This window comes from Echiichthys vipera, assembly GCF_963691815.1.
Source record: "Echiichthys vipera genome assembly, chromosome: 18".
NCBI lineage: Eukaryota > Metazoa > Chordata > Actinopteri > Perciformes > Trachinidae > Echiichthys > Echiichthys vipera.
The window spans coordinates 24,178,361-24,193,142 of NC_139843.1; the positions used below are offsets into that span (position 1 = coordinate 24,178,361).

Genomic DNA, 14,782 nt, shown 5'->3' on the forward strand with positions numbered 1-14,782 from the left:
CGGCCCACCACAGCTTAAACATTTTATGTTCGATAGAGTACCATTAAAATATACACACTGAGTTCTGTCAAATAAATAACTCTCAAACTATGAGTCAGCCATGGAACCAAAACCATTACATTTAAATTTAGCAATCAGCAAATTATGGTCTACAAGATAAAAAACTGAAGTAAAATCTAGTAAAATTGCACCTGATAGCAAACTTTTAATTAATCCCATTAGCCAATCATCAGTCACCTAACTAGTGCTTCATATGTGGAATGTCCATCTCTATAGCCATGTTGACCATTATCTACTAAATTATTTGTCATTAAGTAATCAATCTTCTAGTTTACTAAGAATGGATAAGATTGTAATTGGTCTGCTACTCTGACCATTCAGAAGGGAATATGGGGTTATTTATTTATTATTGTCTCAGCTGTGCGGCATCAATCTGGCGACTGTTACTTTGTGGTGTGATGGAGTGATTTTCAAACAGCAAGCTAGCGATAGTCTAAATATGACTGTAATTCATTTCACAGCATTCTATCAACATGCTGCCCCTTTCCTTCTCCTGTCTTTGTTTTTTCCATTGACTGTAAATAAAGATGGACGATGTGGCTCCACTTCCTCCCTGTTCAAAATACCCCGGGTACAGACACAGCCATGTTGTAATTTTGTAACCAAAGTCCGCACAGTTGTGATGGGGCTCTAAAGTAATATCATCAAACTAATGTCCAAACACCATCCTGACCAGCTGCTCACAGCTGTCAATCATTATTCCACCCTGTTTCTATAGCTTCAAATAACTAATTAAAACCGAATGTGCAAGAAACACGAACAAACATCAGCATGATAAGACTTCCTACATGACAGAAAGCATCTTTAGGAAAAAGTTCTTGAGATGTACTTAGATTATTTAGTTTGGCCCATGTCCCATCTGCTAACATGGAGGGGGCAGGACTTATGACCAAGAGGGTCTGGTAAGTCCCGCCCCTTCCTGTAGAGCCGATGGGACCTCAACTCCCAAAAAATGTACACTGATGTCTGTTGAAATGGGACAATGACTGCGACCAGACATGTTTCCATTTCAATAGACACCAGTGTAAATTTTTTGTCAGCTGAGGTCCCATGGGCTCTACAGGAAGGGGAGGGACTTACCGGTATTATATATATATATATATATATATATATATATATATATATATATATATATATATATTATACTGCAGCCAGCCACCAAAATGTGATCCAGATGTTTTGTTACCCGTTCCCTTCTCCCCTCCTTTCCCTCCCTCCCTCTTTCCTTATTTCTTATATTCATTTTCTTTCTGCAAATGAAAAAGAAAAATCCCTGATTGGAGCTACAAGTATTTTCCTCAGCAGAAGTAAACACTACTCTTCCTTATAGTAAATGGTGAATAAGTGATTTCCATTGTATGTTGTTTTGTCATTAAAGAGGTGAAGAGTATAAAAACAAGTGGCTCCTTCCTGGTTTCTCTACCTGGCCTGGTGTCCTCGGATGTGGCTCTGGATGACGATGGCTTTCTGCTTAAAGAACTTGAAATTCCTCCTGCAGAGGAAGCCTCTGATGTTCCTCTGGATGGTGATGGCAGCCCAGGTCTGGGTGCTGCTCCACTTCTCCTCCAGCTGCTGGTACAGAAGCTCCTTGAGGAACAGCTAACACAGATACACACTTATTTCTAAACATATCCATGTGCACAGTACACACTCTAAAGCAGCATCATGAGCGGGCAGTTTGGTACCTTTGTGAGTCCCAGCTGGTACTGTCCCTCCTCTGCACCAACCATGTCCAGCAGAGCCAGGGACTGCTCTCTGTCTGTCGCCTCACTGAGACGCTGGCTGAGGAGCACCCCGTATCTGTGAAACACGACACACACTGCATTCAAGGCTAGAACACACAGAAGTCATTTACAATAAATTAAAAAAACGCTTTGATTTTGTCAAAAAGTTTTGAATTTACCATAAAAAAATGATGTTAAAACATTTAGATGAAAAAAGCAATCAGAACTAATAAAACAAAGCCACAGGATTTAAATAATGTGTTACTCTTCATCTATCTGACATATTTACGTACCTTATCTCATTATTGGTTTATATTGTTGCTTTTAAATTGTTACATGTATGTGGATAGATTAATATTTTTACTGCATAGAACTGTTCTGTTTATTAAATGAAAAATATATCAGGGAAATACTTCATAGTCTTGTGTGTTGATAAGAGCTATGATTAAGGGCTGCGGCGTTCTTAAGTTTGGGATGCCCTGATGTAAACAGTGCAATGATTTCTTGGTGCATGCATCATGAGACCACTCCTACACGTCACTGCCAACAGTGTTGCTCCATCCATACAAAGTCACACTTTCAGTTTGTGGAGGGAACTTGCAAAGATCAGAACGTAAAGCATCGTCTAAATTATAATAATATTGCCTTAAAGCTATGGTCTACGATTTGGAATATTGGTAATTATTATTAACATAATTTATATGGCAATTATGGTCCTGTAGTCCGTTCTTACCAATTCCAATCAGTCTATCAGCCGTAGCTCTGCATAAAAATCGACCAATGGGAACCCTCTGTCACAGAAGGCTCCCATTGGCTTGTACCCTCCATCCAATCCTCTCGTCTCCCCTACTCCTCATCATCCTCCCTCGTCCCCTCCAACTCTATAGTGATTAGCTTAGAAGCATCTGTTACCATGGAGAAGGAAAAGACCGATACCAGCAAGAGGCCTCTGCTCGCCCAACGGAGAAGGTTAGAGAAAATGTAATTCAACCGAGGAAAAGGCAGAAACCAAGAGGAAATGTGACCTCCATAGGAACCAAAGAGGAGTCAACATCGGGGATTCCTTTGACCGTGGAGAAGGCTACGACAGGATTTGGGACGGAAAAAAACAGATGCTAAGACAGCAGACTTTTTGTCTGGTCTCCCAGGTCATTGTGGTAGATGTTACATAAATAGTCTCCATTAGTCTGTGCCAATACTGGATTATGACTGTGAACGTCCCGGTCTGATAAACAGCTTTGCGTGTCGTTAGGAGGCGAGGGAGGGGACACGAGCAGCGGGGGTCATGGAAATCTGAGGGGAGGGGTTATTTTTCTAAATTGTTTCTATAACAATGTGGACAACACTGTTTTCGACATTGTTATAAAAGCAATATAAAAAATATGTATTGGCCTCTAGCTAGTAAAGTGTGTGACCAATATACAGGATGATTTCTTGGCAGTGGCCCAGATTCAATTCAGAAATGCAGCCCTTTGCTGCATATCACCCCCTCCACCTCTCTGCTTTCCTGACTGTCTATCGCTATCTAATAAGGCACAAAAGACAGAAAAAAATCTTAAAAAAAATAAAAATAGAAAACATAATCGATAGACATTTGTTTAGCTTTATGACATTCTATATGGTCATTGTATGCTACATGCATTCAAATAAGTTTATATAGGGAAGTAAAAAAGAGGTCCTGGTAACTTCCCTTAAAGGAGTGAAAGCATAATAAACATTAAAGTACTGTTGTGATGGTGCAGGCATGGATGTCATGTATGTTTGCAGCACCTCTCAATGAAGTAGGAGTAATGTATCCGTATTGGGAAACCCTCTTTCCTGATGTGGATGGTCTCCAACATCCCAGCATGCCTCAGCTGGGCCGACACATAGTCTACATCAAAGATCCCAGGAAGCTGACAGACGACATGCAAGATGCAGTACACAGTCAAACACTGGTGTTAGGATATTAGTTAGCAACAGTATAAAGTATATGATGGTACCTTGACGTAGTTTGGCTTCAGACAACGAATAAAAGTGGTTTTGCATCTAAAAGTTGAAGGACAAAACATTGAGACAGGTGATTCATGAGGGAACATGATTAACCTTTGACCTACACTGGAGATGAAAATTAGAAAACTTATTTTTTACCGTCCAGAATTTGATAGAATATCCGTTGTGTCTAGACCACTGCTGTACTACCATGTTTTTTAAGGCACTTCAACAAAAACCTTTATTTTGTGAAAAAAACAGTGATCAAAATGAGAGGACAGTAACCATTGTGTCAGAAGAGAAGAGTTCAAAAATGTTTTCTTCTCTAGGATTCAAAAATTAACAATAAGGGCGCACTCACACTGTCCTTCCGTACCGCGACCCGGGCTTTAGGGTACTTGTCCCCCCTCCCTCTCCCCCCGCGCCCCAGCCCCGTTTGTACTCACACTGCCAGGGCCGGCCAATGCTTCTTGCTGTCCATACGACATCACGCCGTAACACGTCACATGCGTTGATCGCGTGTGTGTGGCTTTGTTTACAAATCTTTCCATAGACCTCGGAGTTTTTGTGTCTTGTCGACTGTTTTTGAATATTTTCATCCGACCAAATCTGCAGTATACACTCCACCTCCGCCTCACATCAACGTGAACCTTTCACCGCCATTGTTGTTGTTGTTAAATGTCCGCGCATGGTCCGTCCTTCTATTTTCTATGTCCGAACAGGCGGACATAACGCTACTGCCGTAGGGCTCGTGCTCACGCTCGTACACGTGCGCACACTCGTGCTCGTACATGTGCAAACGGCTCCGCTAAAGCCCACCTCTTTCAAGCGGGCCGTGGACGGCCCGCTGGCCGCAGTTATGCTCGGAACGGGTGCACTCACACTGCTTAAAGGTACTAGGCTTTAGCTGAAAAAACGGTTTTGGCCCCGGCCAGAAGGACAGTGTGAGGCCACAGCTTTGAATGACTTCAGCACATCTGCACCCACAGGGCATCACTAGTTTCTCACACTGCTCTGATTTGATCTTGGTCCATTCTGACTCAGTCTCTTCCACAGTTCACTAACTGGAGTGGGTTTATTACATATTACTTTGTTGCTGAGGATTTTCCAGAGATTCTCCATGGGGTTTAGATCTGGACTCTGGCCATTTCATTGTTTCAATATTCTGAGCTTCAAGGAACTGCTTCACCTGTTTTCAGTGAGACAGGGGACATTGTCTTGCATGAAGATTGCAGCTGATTGGAGGCAGTTGCAGTGAAGGTATTGCTTGTTGCTGAAGGAGGTTCACAAACGTTAACATTCACCCTGCCATGGAGCTGAACAAGAGGCCCAACTCCTGCTGTAGAAAACATCCCCAAACCATGACACTTCCTCCTCCAAATGGAACTGACTTCTTCACACACTTTGGGTTCAGTCTTTCCCCAGTCCTACGCCAAACATAATGTTTTCCATCAGGCCCAAATAAACTAAACGTCCTCTTATCACTGAAGTCACTCTGGACCCGTTCTGCTCTGTACACACAAAATGCTTCTCAGCAACAACAAGCCTAGACTTTTAATTCTTTCTGCTTTGGACACTGCAGAGTGGGCTTTCAGTCCAAAAAGTCTGAAACGATGAGACACTGTGCAGAGAGAGATCCTTGTCATGTTCAGCACTGAACTGGAGACCAACTCCAGCTGCAGTGTTGAACTGATTCCCCATTGAGAGTCTTCTCATAATCCTGTCCTCTAGTGCACTTGTTTTACGTGGATGACCGGCCTTTTTGAGGGACTTAAATTAATCTGTTTCCTTGTAAAGTTTCAATGTTCTTGGAATCACAGACTGTGAATGCCCAACCTCTCTCTGGTGGCTGAGAGGGTCATCGCTTTGGCTTTATATCTTTATATCCAGTCTATAGTATTAACCAGTACGTGTGATTGACATGTACCCAAGAAACGTCCTGATCTGAGATTTCAGTATGATGTGGAGTCTACTGTACAATTTCTTTCAGTGATGATTCACACCAAATGAAAACATTATAAACAAAATATCATAATTCTCACATTTCTTTCCATAACATTTACCCACTTTCTCAACAAACCACAGCTATTTGATTTTAAACACATGCAGTGAAACTGTATCTGTTAAAGTGACACAGTTTGTTTTCACACTGATTCACAGCTTTGCTAATGACAGTGTCAGTCAGTGTGGTCAGTGTGTTGGTACCTCTCCAGGCGGGTTGTGAGTTCAGTCAAGGACTGAAGGAAGTGTGAGGCAGCAGTAGAGGGCTGCTGACGGAGGCCCTTCCCTCTCCAGCCCAGCTCTCTCTGCTGAATGTAACCATCTTGAACCTTCCGGAACAGCTCTGACACCATCTGACAAGCAAACAAGCCCAAGGTTTTTGTTTCCAGTTAGGAGATCTGACAATTAAAAGCAATAACGTACATTCTTTCAACCACAGAGCACCTTCAATAAAATTAACTTTTTTTAATGGGTTCTTATGTGTAAGTGTGTTTTTGGAGCAACCAAAATCAAACCAATAGTTTATGTTACAATATCTTTAAGAATAGAAGAAGAAGAATTTTTACTTTATTAATCCCGCAAGGGGAAATTCAATTTTTTCACTCTGTTATTATTATTATACAGGTTACACACACACAGGCACGAAATACACACACATGCACAAACAGGACCTATATACATGCAACTAATGGAGTGATGTCAGAGCGATGTGCAGAACAGATCCAGCCCGAAGAAGTGACGTGGCACCTCCCTCCTCCTCCCCCAGGCTGAGTGTCGCGGTGTTGGAGTTCACCCCGGTGGAAGAGGGGGTCACCTCCTTATGCCTGCAGGTGGTAGGGGGGAAAACTCTGACTGTTGTTTGTGCATATGCACCAAACAGCAGTTCAGAGTATTCGGCCTTCTTGGAGACCCTGAATGGAGTCGTGCATCGTCATCTGATCTGAGGCCGTATGTTTTGGACACTCCAGTGTCCTTGATAGGAGCAGAGCTGTCAACTGATCACCATCTGGTGATGACTTGGGTCAGAGGATGGGGGAAGATTCTGGACAGACCAGGTAAGCCCGAACGAGTAGTGCGGGTGAACTGGGAACGTCTGGAGGAGGCCCCTGTCCGAGAGATCTTCAACTCACACCTCCGGCGGAGCTTTTCTGGCATCCCTTAGGAGGTTGGGGGCATTGAACCGGAGTGGGCAATGTTCAAAGCTACCATTGCTGAAGCTGCAGTGTTGAGCTGTGGCCTCAAGGTCTTAGGTGCCTCAAGGGGCGGTAACCCTTGAACACCGTGGTAGACACCGGTGGTCAGGGAAACTGTCCGACTGAAGAAGGAGGCCTTCAGGGATATGTTATCCCAGAAGACTCCGGAGGCTGTGTCAGAGGCAAAGCAGCGGGTGTGGGAGGAGTTCGGAGAAGTCATGGAGAAGGACTTTCAGGCGGCACCAAGGTGCTTCTGGAAAACCATTCGACATCTCAGGAGGGGGAAACGGGGAACCGTCCAAGCTGTCGACGGCGGTGGAAGGAGCACTTTGAGGAATTTCTTAATCTGACCATCATGCCCTCTTTTGTAGAGGCAGAGCTGGAGGCTGATGAGGAATGGAATCATCGTCAATATCTCTGGCGTAAGTCACTGAGGTAGTCAAACAACTCCACAGTGGCCAAGCCCCAGGGATTGATGAGATTCGTCCAGAAATGCTGAAAGCTTTGGGTTTGGAGGGGCTTTCTTGGTTGACACGTCTCTTCAACATTGATTGGAAGTCTGGGACAGTGCCAAGGGAGTGGCAGACCGGGGTGGTAGTCCCCCTATTTCAAAAGGTGGACCTGAGGGTGTGTGCCAGTTACAGGGGTATCACACTACCTAGACTCCCTAGTAAAGTCTACTCCAAGGTGCTGGAAAGGAGGGCTCGTCCTATAGTTCTACCTCAGATTGGAGAAGAACAATGCGGATTCCGTCCTGGACGTGGAACAACGGACCAGCTCTTCACTCTCGCAAGGATCCTGGAGGGGGCCTGGGAGTATGCCCATCCAGTCTACATGTGCTTTGTGGATCTGGAGAAGGCATATGACTGAGTCCCTCGGAGGTGCTGTGGGAGGTGCTGCGGGAGTATGGGGTGAGGGGGTCACTTCTGTGGGCCATCCAATCTCTGTACAGCCAAAGCGAGAGTTGTGTCCGGATCCTCGGCAGTAAGTCGGATTTGTTATAGGTGTGGGTTGGCCTCCGCCAGGGGTGTGCTTTGTCACCAATCCTGTTCGTGATTTTCAAGGACAAGATATCGAGGCGTAGTCGTGGGGGGGGGGGGGGGGGGCATCATCGGTCAATGACCTGCAGCACTCACTGGATCGGTTCGCAACTGAGTTTTAAACAACTGGGATGAGGATCAGCACCTCTAAATCTGAGGCAGTGGCTCTCAGCAGGAAACCGGTGGATTGCTTACTCCAGGTAGGGAATGAGTCCTTACCCCAAGTGAAGGAGTTCAAGTACCTCGGGATCATGTTCACGAGTGAGGGGACGATGGAGCGTGAGTTTGGCCGGAGAATCGGAGCAGAGGGGGCGCTGTTGCAGTCGCTCTACCGCACCGTTGTGACGAAAAGAGAGCTGAGCCGGAAGGCAAAGCTCTCGATGTACCGGTCAATCTTCGTTCCTACCCTCAACTATGGTCATTAAAGCTGGGTCATGACCGAAAGAACGAGGTCGCGGGTACAAGCGGCCTAAATGGGTTTTCTCAGGAGGGTGGCTGGAGTCTCCCTTAGAGATAGGGTGAGAAGTTCAGCCATCCGTGAGGAACTCGGAGTAGAGCCGCTGCTCCTTTGCGTTAAAAGGAGCCAGTTGAGGTGGTTCGGGCATCTAATAAGGATGCCCCCTGGGCGCCTCCCTAGGGAGGTGTTCCAGGCACGTCCAGCTGGAAGGAGGCCTCGGGGAAGACCCAGGACCAGGTGGCCCCACTGGCCTGGGAACGCCTGGGGATTCCCCAGTTAGAGCTGGTTAATGTGGCGCAGGAAAGGGAAGTTTGGGGTCCCCTGCTAAAGCTGCTGCCCCCGCGACCCAACCCCAGATAAGCGGTTGAAGATGAGATGAGAGATGTTTCGCCAAGGACTCTTACGGACCAGGGTATCGAACCGCTGATCTTTTGAACGGAGGACGACCCACTCTCCCTCTGAGCTCTGTAAACACTTAGAACTGCATTAACTTTACTAAAAGTGTTATATACTGTAGTTTGAATGACTGATTGATACACAAACCTGTGTAATCTGATGACATAATGTGATCCAAATCTCTTGTTAACCATTCAGGCAAAGGGCTTCCTCTGTGGCTGCTGTGTAAATGTTGCTATGCTGTGCTAATATAAACATATCAGGACCCAGTACAGGTCTACTACCAGTTGGTTCACCTTTAACCGACTCCTGGCAAAAAGCTCCACCACTTCGGTCCTGAACTGGTCATGGTTCTTATTCAGGAAATTATGAACCTGAAAAAAAGAGTTGTTTTTATTTCTTTTAAATACTGCTGCTGTTTGACAGATCTGTTGTATATAGCAGTGTGCTGTGTCTGGCTGATACCTGATAAGTGACAGCTCCAGCATAGTGATAGACAGTGAAGACTGGCATTGGGTTCTTGGGCTTGGCATAGTAGGGGCTGTTCCCATGGTGATAGTGGCACTTTTGGAGGAAGGTGTGGTCAGTGGCCTGATGGAAAAACAAAAAGGACCAATACCAAAAAAATATGCAGCATTTTACATTCCCTCAAGGTCAGATGTAGAACAAAATGGAGTGTGAGTGTGTGTGTGTGTGTGTGTGTGTGTGTGTGTGTGTGTGTGTGTGTGTGTGTGTGTGTGTGTGTGTGTGTGTGTGTGTGTGTGTGTGTGTGTGTGTGTGTGTGTTTATATGTGTGTGTGTGTGTGTGTGTGTGTGTGTGTGTGTGTGTGTGTGTGTGTGTGTGTGTGTGTGTGTGTGTGTGTGTGTGTGTGTGTGTGTTTGTGTGTGTGTACCTGGGGGAGGCAGGTCTGATCGTCCAGTATGCGGAGGATGCCGTGTGGTCTGGAGGAGATCAGCTCCAGACAGGAGTGGAAGTTCTTGAGTGGCATCGGATACCACTGGATCTGTTCTGCACTGTACTCCTCCTGCAGGCAACACACACAGTAATATTATGTTACAGACAACACCCACAGTTTAAGTGTGTGGAGGCATTTATTGAAGGTGCTCTATGGTTGAAAGAATATAAGTTATTCGTTCTAATTGCCAGATTTCCTAATGGGTCACCAAAACCATTGGCTTCACTCCTCCATGCTAATATATTAGCATACTGACATTAATGGCTGCACTCCCTGAGTTTGTTAAAGTCAAGGAGGACACTTTTAAGCAATTAGCATCTCACAAGAGAGGGAATGTGAAGAAGACATTGAGTTCCAAAAAGTTGCCAATAATGGTCACCAACTTGTTTATGTATCAACCTTCTAATGTCACTCTCGGAAAGAAAGCAAATAAATCTGTTTATCAAATAAAAATAAAGGGTTCTAACATGAATCCTCCAACCCTGCAGTACTAACTGTGAATAAATGAAAATTTAACAGATGCCTTGCAAAAAACTTTTCTAGGAGTCTTCCTAGCTAGCTAACTAGCAGGACTAAGCTAATGCTGTGTCATGAATCGCGCATTTCCACCCTCAAACTGTTCTTTTTTAGGGTTGAAGTGCGTTCACCTCCTGGAATCACCGCCAGAGTGTGACAGGGCTCACCGCACATTATCCAAGAAACCGAAGCCAGGGCGGAGAGCACGGCCAGTCACCATCAGCCTGTACGGATACCAGGTGAAGGAGGAAATCATATGCAAAGCCCGCGCCAGGAGAGGCTAGCTACAATACAGAGGCTATCCCATCGCCATCTACAAGGACTACGCTCCGGAGGTGGTGGAGCAGCGCTAGAAATACAGAGGGGTGATGTCGGAGCTTTATAACCTGGGCTTCAAACCCAAGTTGCTGTTTCATGCCAGGCTTGTCATCGTGATGAAGGAAGAAGAATGAACAGAGCCGAAGCCTGGATCTCCACACCAGATAGTGGGACCAGTCCCAGCCTGCTCTGTTGCGTATATTAACTGATGAAGCCACTTGGATGAGAGGTGAAACGTCTTCCTAGACAAATAACCAAGTCCAGTTGCTTTTGACTGAAATTGCTTTGGGGATAATTAGAACATTCACAGGCTTAGAGAAGTTAAGGTTTTCACAGAGGGGATCTTTGACAGCCATCCACAAAACCTGGGACCCACTGTCTGCTCTTATTAGTAATAGTATTACTGTTACTCCTGATGATGCTGAGTACACTTCCTGATGCTTGGGAGGAGAGAACCCTCCCCTCCCCTTCCTTTTTTCTTTTTCCTTTTCTTTTTCTTGAATTGTGTGTGGATCAATGAACACTCAACACCCTCAATCACTTCCATTTTGTCTACGTAGTGGCAGAGGCTGGACTCCAAACTTCAAACTGGAAAATGGCGGAACAACAGTGCAACGGAGCTGCAACAACTAGATTCACTTCAAATGTAAAACAGGGATCACAAGGATTTTTGGCGGTGTGCTGAGTCAGAAGAGTTGTTGGAAAAGCTTTTGGAAAAATAAACAGAAGAAGAAATACGATCGTCATATCCGGTAAGTTCAGGGCAGCAGTGTGTGACTTCAGACAGCACTCACTGGGGAATTGACTGTACTGATGGTGTCAGTACATAGGACAAATAGTGCACGAATGTCAGTACACTCACTGCAGTGGGCGATTTGGGACAAATCAAGTGTGTCTGGAGGAGAATGCACTTAAAGGGACTTTTCACAACCTGGCAACCCAAGAGCTGTCCTGTCAGGCTCATTAACTACTAATAAAGGGAGTCATCCCTATGTTCCCCTGGTTCTTGCACACTTGTTCCCGAAAAGGGTGATATGTTCCCTGGTTGCATAAGCCTATGCCTCCGCTGATTTAATTCAGCATTGTGTTAGGGTTGGGAGAAAATAACAGACCGGGTAACATAAGACTGGTTCTTCGAAAAGCGGGGAACATCAGACCTTTTTCTTTGTATGTTCCCCGGTCACATACAAAGTGGGGAACATAGTTACGCCCCCCTGATAAAGCCAGAGGTGCACTGCTATGCCCAGCTTATAAACTGTTTAAAAAGGGTAACTTATAAATGTGTTATCTTGAGAGTTGACTGCAGCCCACTCACCTGCTCCTGGGAGATCACTGCCTTGTTGACAAAGTACTGCAGCTGCTCATTGGCAAAGTTGATACACAGCTGCTCAAAGCTGTTCACTCCCAGGTCCTGTAGAGGAACACCAGAGCACTGTGACATGAAATGCTCAGTCCCTTTTAAGTTTCCAGATGTCAGTCCATGCAGAAAACCAACCTCAAACCCGTAGATGTCGACTATGCCCACTGTGCTGTCCATCTCTGTGGGGCTCAGCCAATCATTGATCTGCTCCAACAACCAGTCAAACAGCACTGAATACAAGGCTTTGGCAATGGCATCTCTGCAAGAGAGGGCCCATACTAATGACAGACTATCTCAGCCTCTGCTGCATTTCACCTCAACCTAATCACCCCCACAACTTGATGCATAACGCCAAATAGCTGGTTTTCTTTTTTCATTTATAGTGTTTAAGAAACATACAAGTAAATAAAAATAACCAATCATAAGGGAAGATATTATCATTACTCCCTGCTGTGCTGAGCTTGGTGCTCCATTGTGGGTAGTGACATGCAGGACCTATGCTATATGCCTATACTAATTTCAACACGGTATACACTGTATATCACACAGTCAATTTACATTCCACCTGAGTTGGCAGACTGAACTGAAACAGACTTGATGAATTCATAAACCATGTAATTTTACTTTCATGAGCCAAATTCTCTTTTACACTAAGATAAATAAACTGCTGGTTCCACAAAGGCAGTGATCGTCATGCTGAAAACAGAATTGCTTCATCTGGGAATTGGAACTATATTCTAGGCATTATTATTTTTCATTTTTGGTTAATGGCAATAACTTGGCATTGTCGTACATTTGAACTGTTCAGTGACATCATAAGTCTGCAGGCATAGCCTTCTTTGACAGTATGGCATAGACCTGTTACTTACGTGTTTTAGTGTGTTTGCAATGCTTCTTAGAGAGGTTTTTATGTAAATAAAGATAATTCATTAATTCATTAAGCAGCACTTTCAGTGGACTTTTTAATCTTTATTACAACATTGTCAAGTTGCTGCCACCAGAATTGCAAATAGATGGATGGACAAATGGCAAGAAATACCTCCAAGTGTTTAATTTAAATTTTGGTTTGAGAGATTTATCTGTTTTGCTTAAATCCAGCCTGCTTTAACATTTGGGGAAATGTTCTTACCTGTATTCTATGGCACTTTCCACAGACAGAGGGCAGTAGATCCTGTCGTAGGTCGTCTCCTGTGGACCAGAAAACTAATCAGTGTTCACACGTCGGAAATATGCCTGCAAGAGGCATGACTGGTGCACTAGAGGCTACTGACTGTGACTTTGTGCGTGATGACAGTCCGCAGGGCCTCAGAGGAAATCTGCAACAGGGAGCCGACCCTCCTCGCCTCAGCCTCGCTGAAGATACGAGCCACCTCAAATGACTCGCTCTGAAGCAAAAACAACACCAGCTGATGTGCAAAAGCAATGTCTGATCCATGTAATAACTCTTAATCTCTCTCTTCTTACACATACACACACACACACACACACACACACACACACACACACACCTCGTATGAGCTGAAGCAGACGTTGCCAAGCTGCAGGATGGAGGAGAGGATGGCCCAGACGGTGGAGATCTGGTCGGCATGCAGACCGATGGTCTCAAAGCACTGAACCAAAAGCTGGAAGTCCTGCTTGTCCTGCTTCCCCTTCAATTCACAGGCACCTCCCTAGAAGAGCACAGAAGAAAAAATACATGTGTAAGTTCATGTATCGCGAGTGAAGAGGAAGGGAAAACATTACAAAAACCAGAGATGGAGGATAAATCTGTGTCCACGGATGTGCGATGTACTTGGTTTAGGTAGTAATAGGTCTCGGCTCCTTGCAGGTAGAGCTCCTGTTTGTCCCAGTCGTTCATACCTGCCAGCAACTCATAGAACACATGGTAGTTCCTCTCCTCATTGGCCTACAAGGGAAATGACACAAGAACTAGACAGTGTTCATTACAGCATAAACTACCTTGTCAGAAACAACATATTGAAACACACTGCCAAAAAAACTGATGGCTGTATTGTTCACTTAGTTACACTCCACACCAGTAGGAAATAATGTAGAAATTAAGATAAAAGGTAATCAAGACACACTTTTAACAGTTAACAGACATGCTAACAGCTCTGATGCTTTAAGTAGTCACAGTGTTGATGAGGGATCATTAAAGCTGAAGTATGTAACTTATATAAACAAAAATGTTTTAAGCATATCTGCTGAAACTATATCCTGACAGGATACATGAAACAGATAATCTGTGAAAGAAATCCTAATGGCATCTGAAAAATTCCACTGTGACCGATCAAAGCCTCTGACGCAGTGTCAATTACTGCTCATGAACTCAGATCAAACTGTTAAACTAGGCAGCGCTGATATGAATATGAGATCAAGATTATGTTACTATATTATTTCTTGCATAAAGTGTCTTCAGAACCATATGTTTGTGTACTATTTAGCTGTAAAATGAGAAAGTTTGTGACCAAGTTGAGACAATATCAAGCTTTTTCATTTAACAGCTAGACACTTTTTGTCAGCAAATATAACAACAACTTACTTTTATGAAAGTGACTTACTTCTGCTTTAAAGTTAATACAAGTCATCATGAGGATCATGAATGTCTGAACCAGATTGCATGGTAATCAATCCAATATTTGTCAAGACGCTTAAAGTTGTAAGATTTTCACCTGTTTAATTGTGTGATAAGTTCCTATCTATCCCAGAGTGAGTTCAAACAATGGTGATTGATCATGTGACCCACTAATGAAAGCATTTGTTGCCTCTTTGCTAAGTATTCCCATCTGT

The 14,782-nt window shown here is 44.4% G+C and overlaps 1 protein-coding gene across 1 annotated transcript in view; it reads right to left on the reverse strand.

Annotated features, from left to right (window-relative positions):
* The window catches only part of myo15b (myosin XVB), a gene marked incomplete at both ends in the record, with an annotated part of 94,343 nt that overhangs the window by 62,752 nt on the left and 16,809 nt on the right, over window positions 1-14,782 (reverse strand). Inside the window, 14 exons of the mRNA XM_083932610.1 lie at window positions 1,484-1,659; window positions 1,746-1,860; window positions 3,555-3,679; window positions 3,767-3,812; window positions 5,961-6,109; window positions 9,139-9,216; window positions 9,308-9,433; window positions 9,736-9,867; window positions 11,948-12,043; window positions 12,128-12,251; window positions 13,122-13,180; window positions 13,264-13,377; window positions 13,501-13,662; window positions 13,785-13,898. Coding sequence (XP_083788736.1) covers window positions 1,484-1,659; window positions 1,746-1,860; window positions 3,555-3,679; window positions 3,767-3,812; window positions 5,961-6,109; window positions 9,139-9,216; window positions 9,308-9,433; window positions 9,736-9,867; window positions 11,948-12,043; window positions 12,128-12,251; window positions 13,122-13,180; window positions 13,264-13,377; window positions 13,501-13,662; window positions 13,785-13,898 — 1,616 coding nt within the window. The remainder of the gene's footprint in view (window positions 1-1,483; window positions 1,660-1,745; window positions 1,861-3,554; window positions 3,680-3,766; window positions 3,813-5,960; window positions 6,110-9,138; window positions 9,217-9,307; window positions 9,434-9,735; window positions 9,868-11,947; window positions 12,044-12,127; window positions 12,252-13,121; window positions 13,181-13,263; window positions 13,378-13,500; window positions 13,663-13,784; window positions 13,899-14,782) is intronic.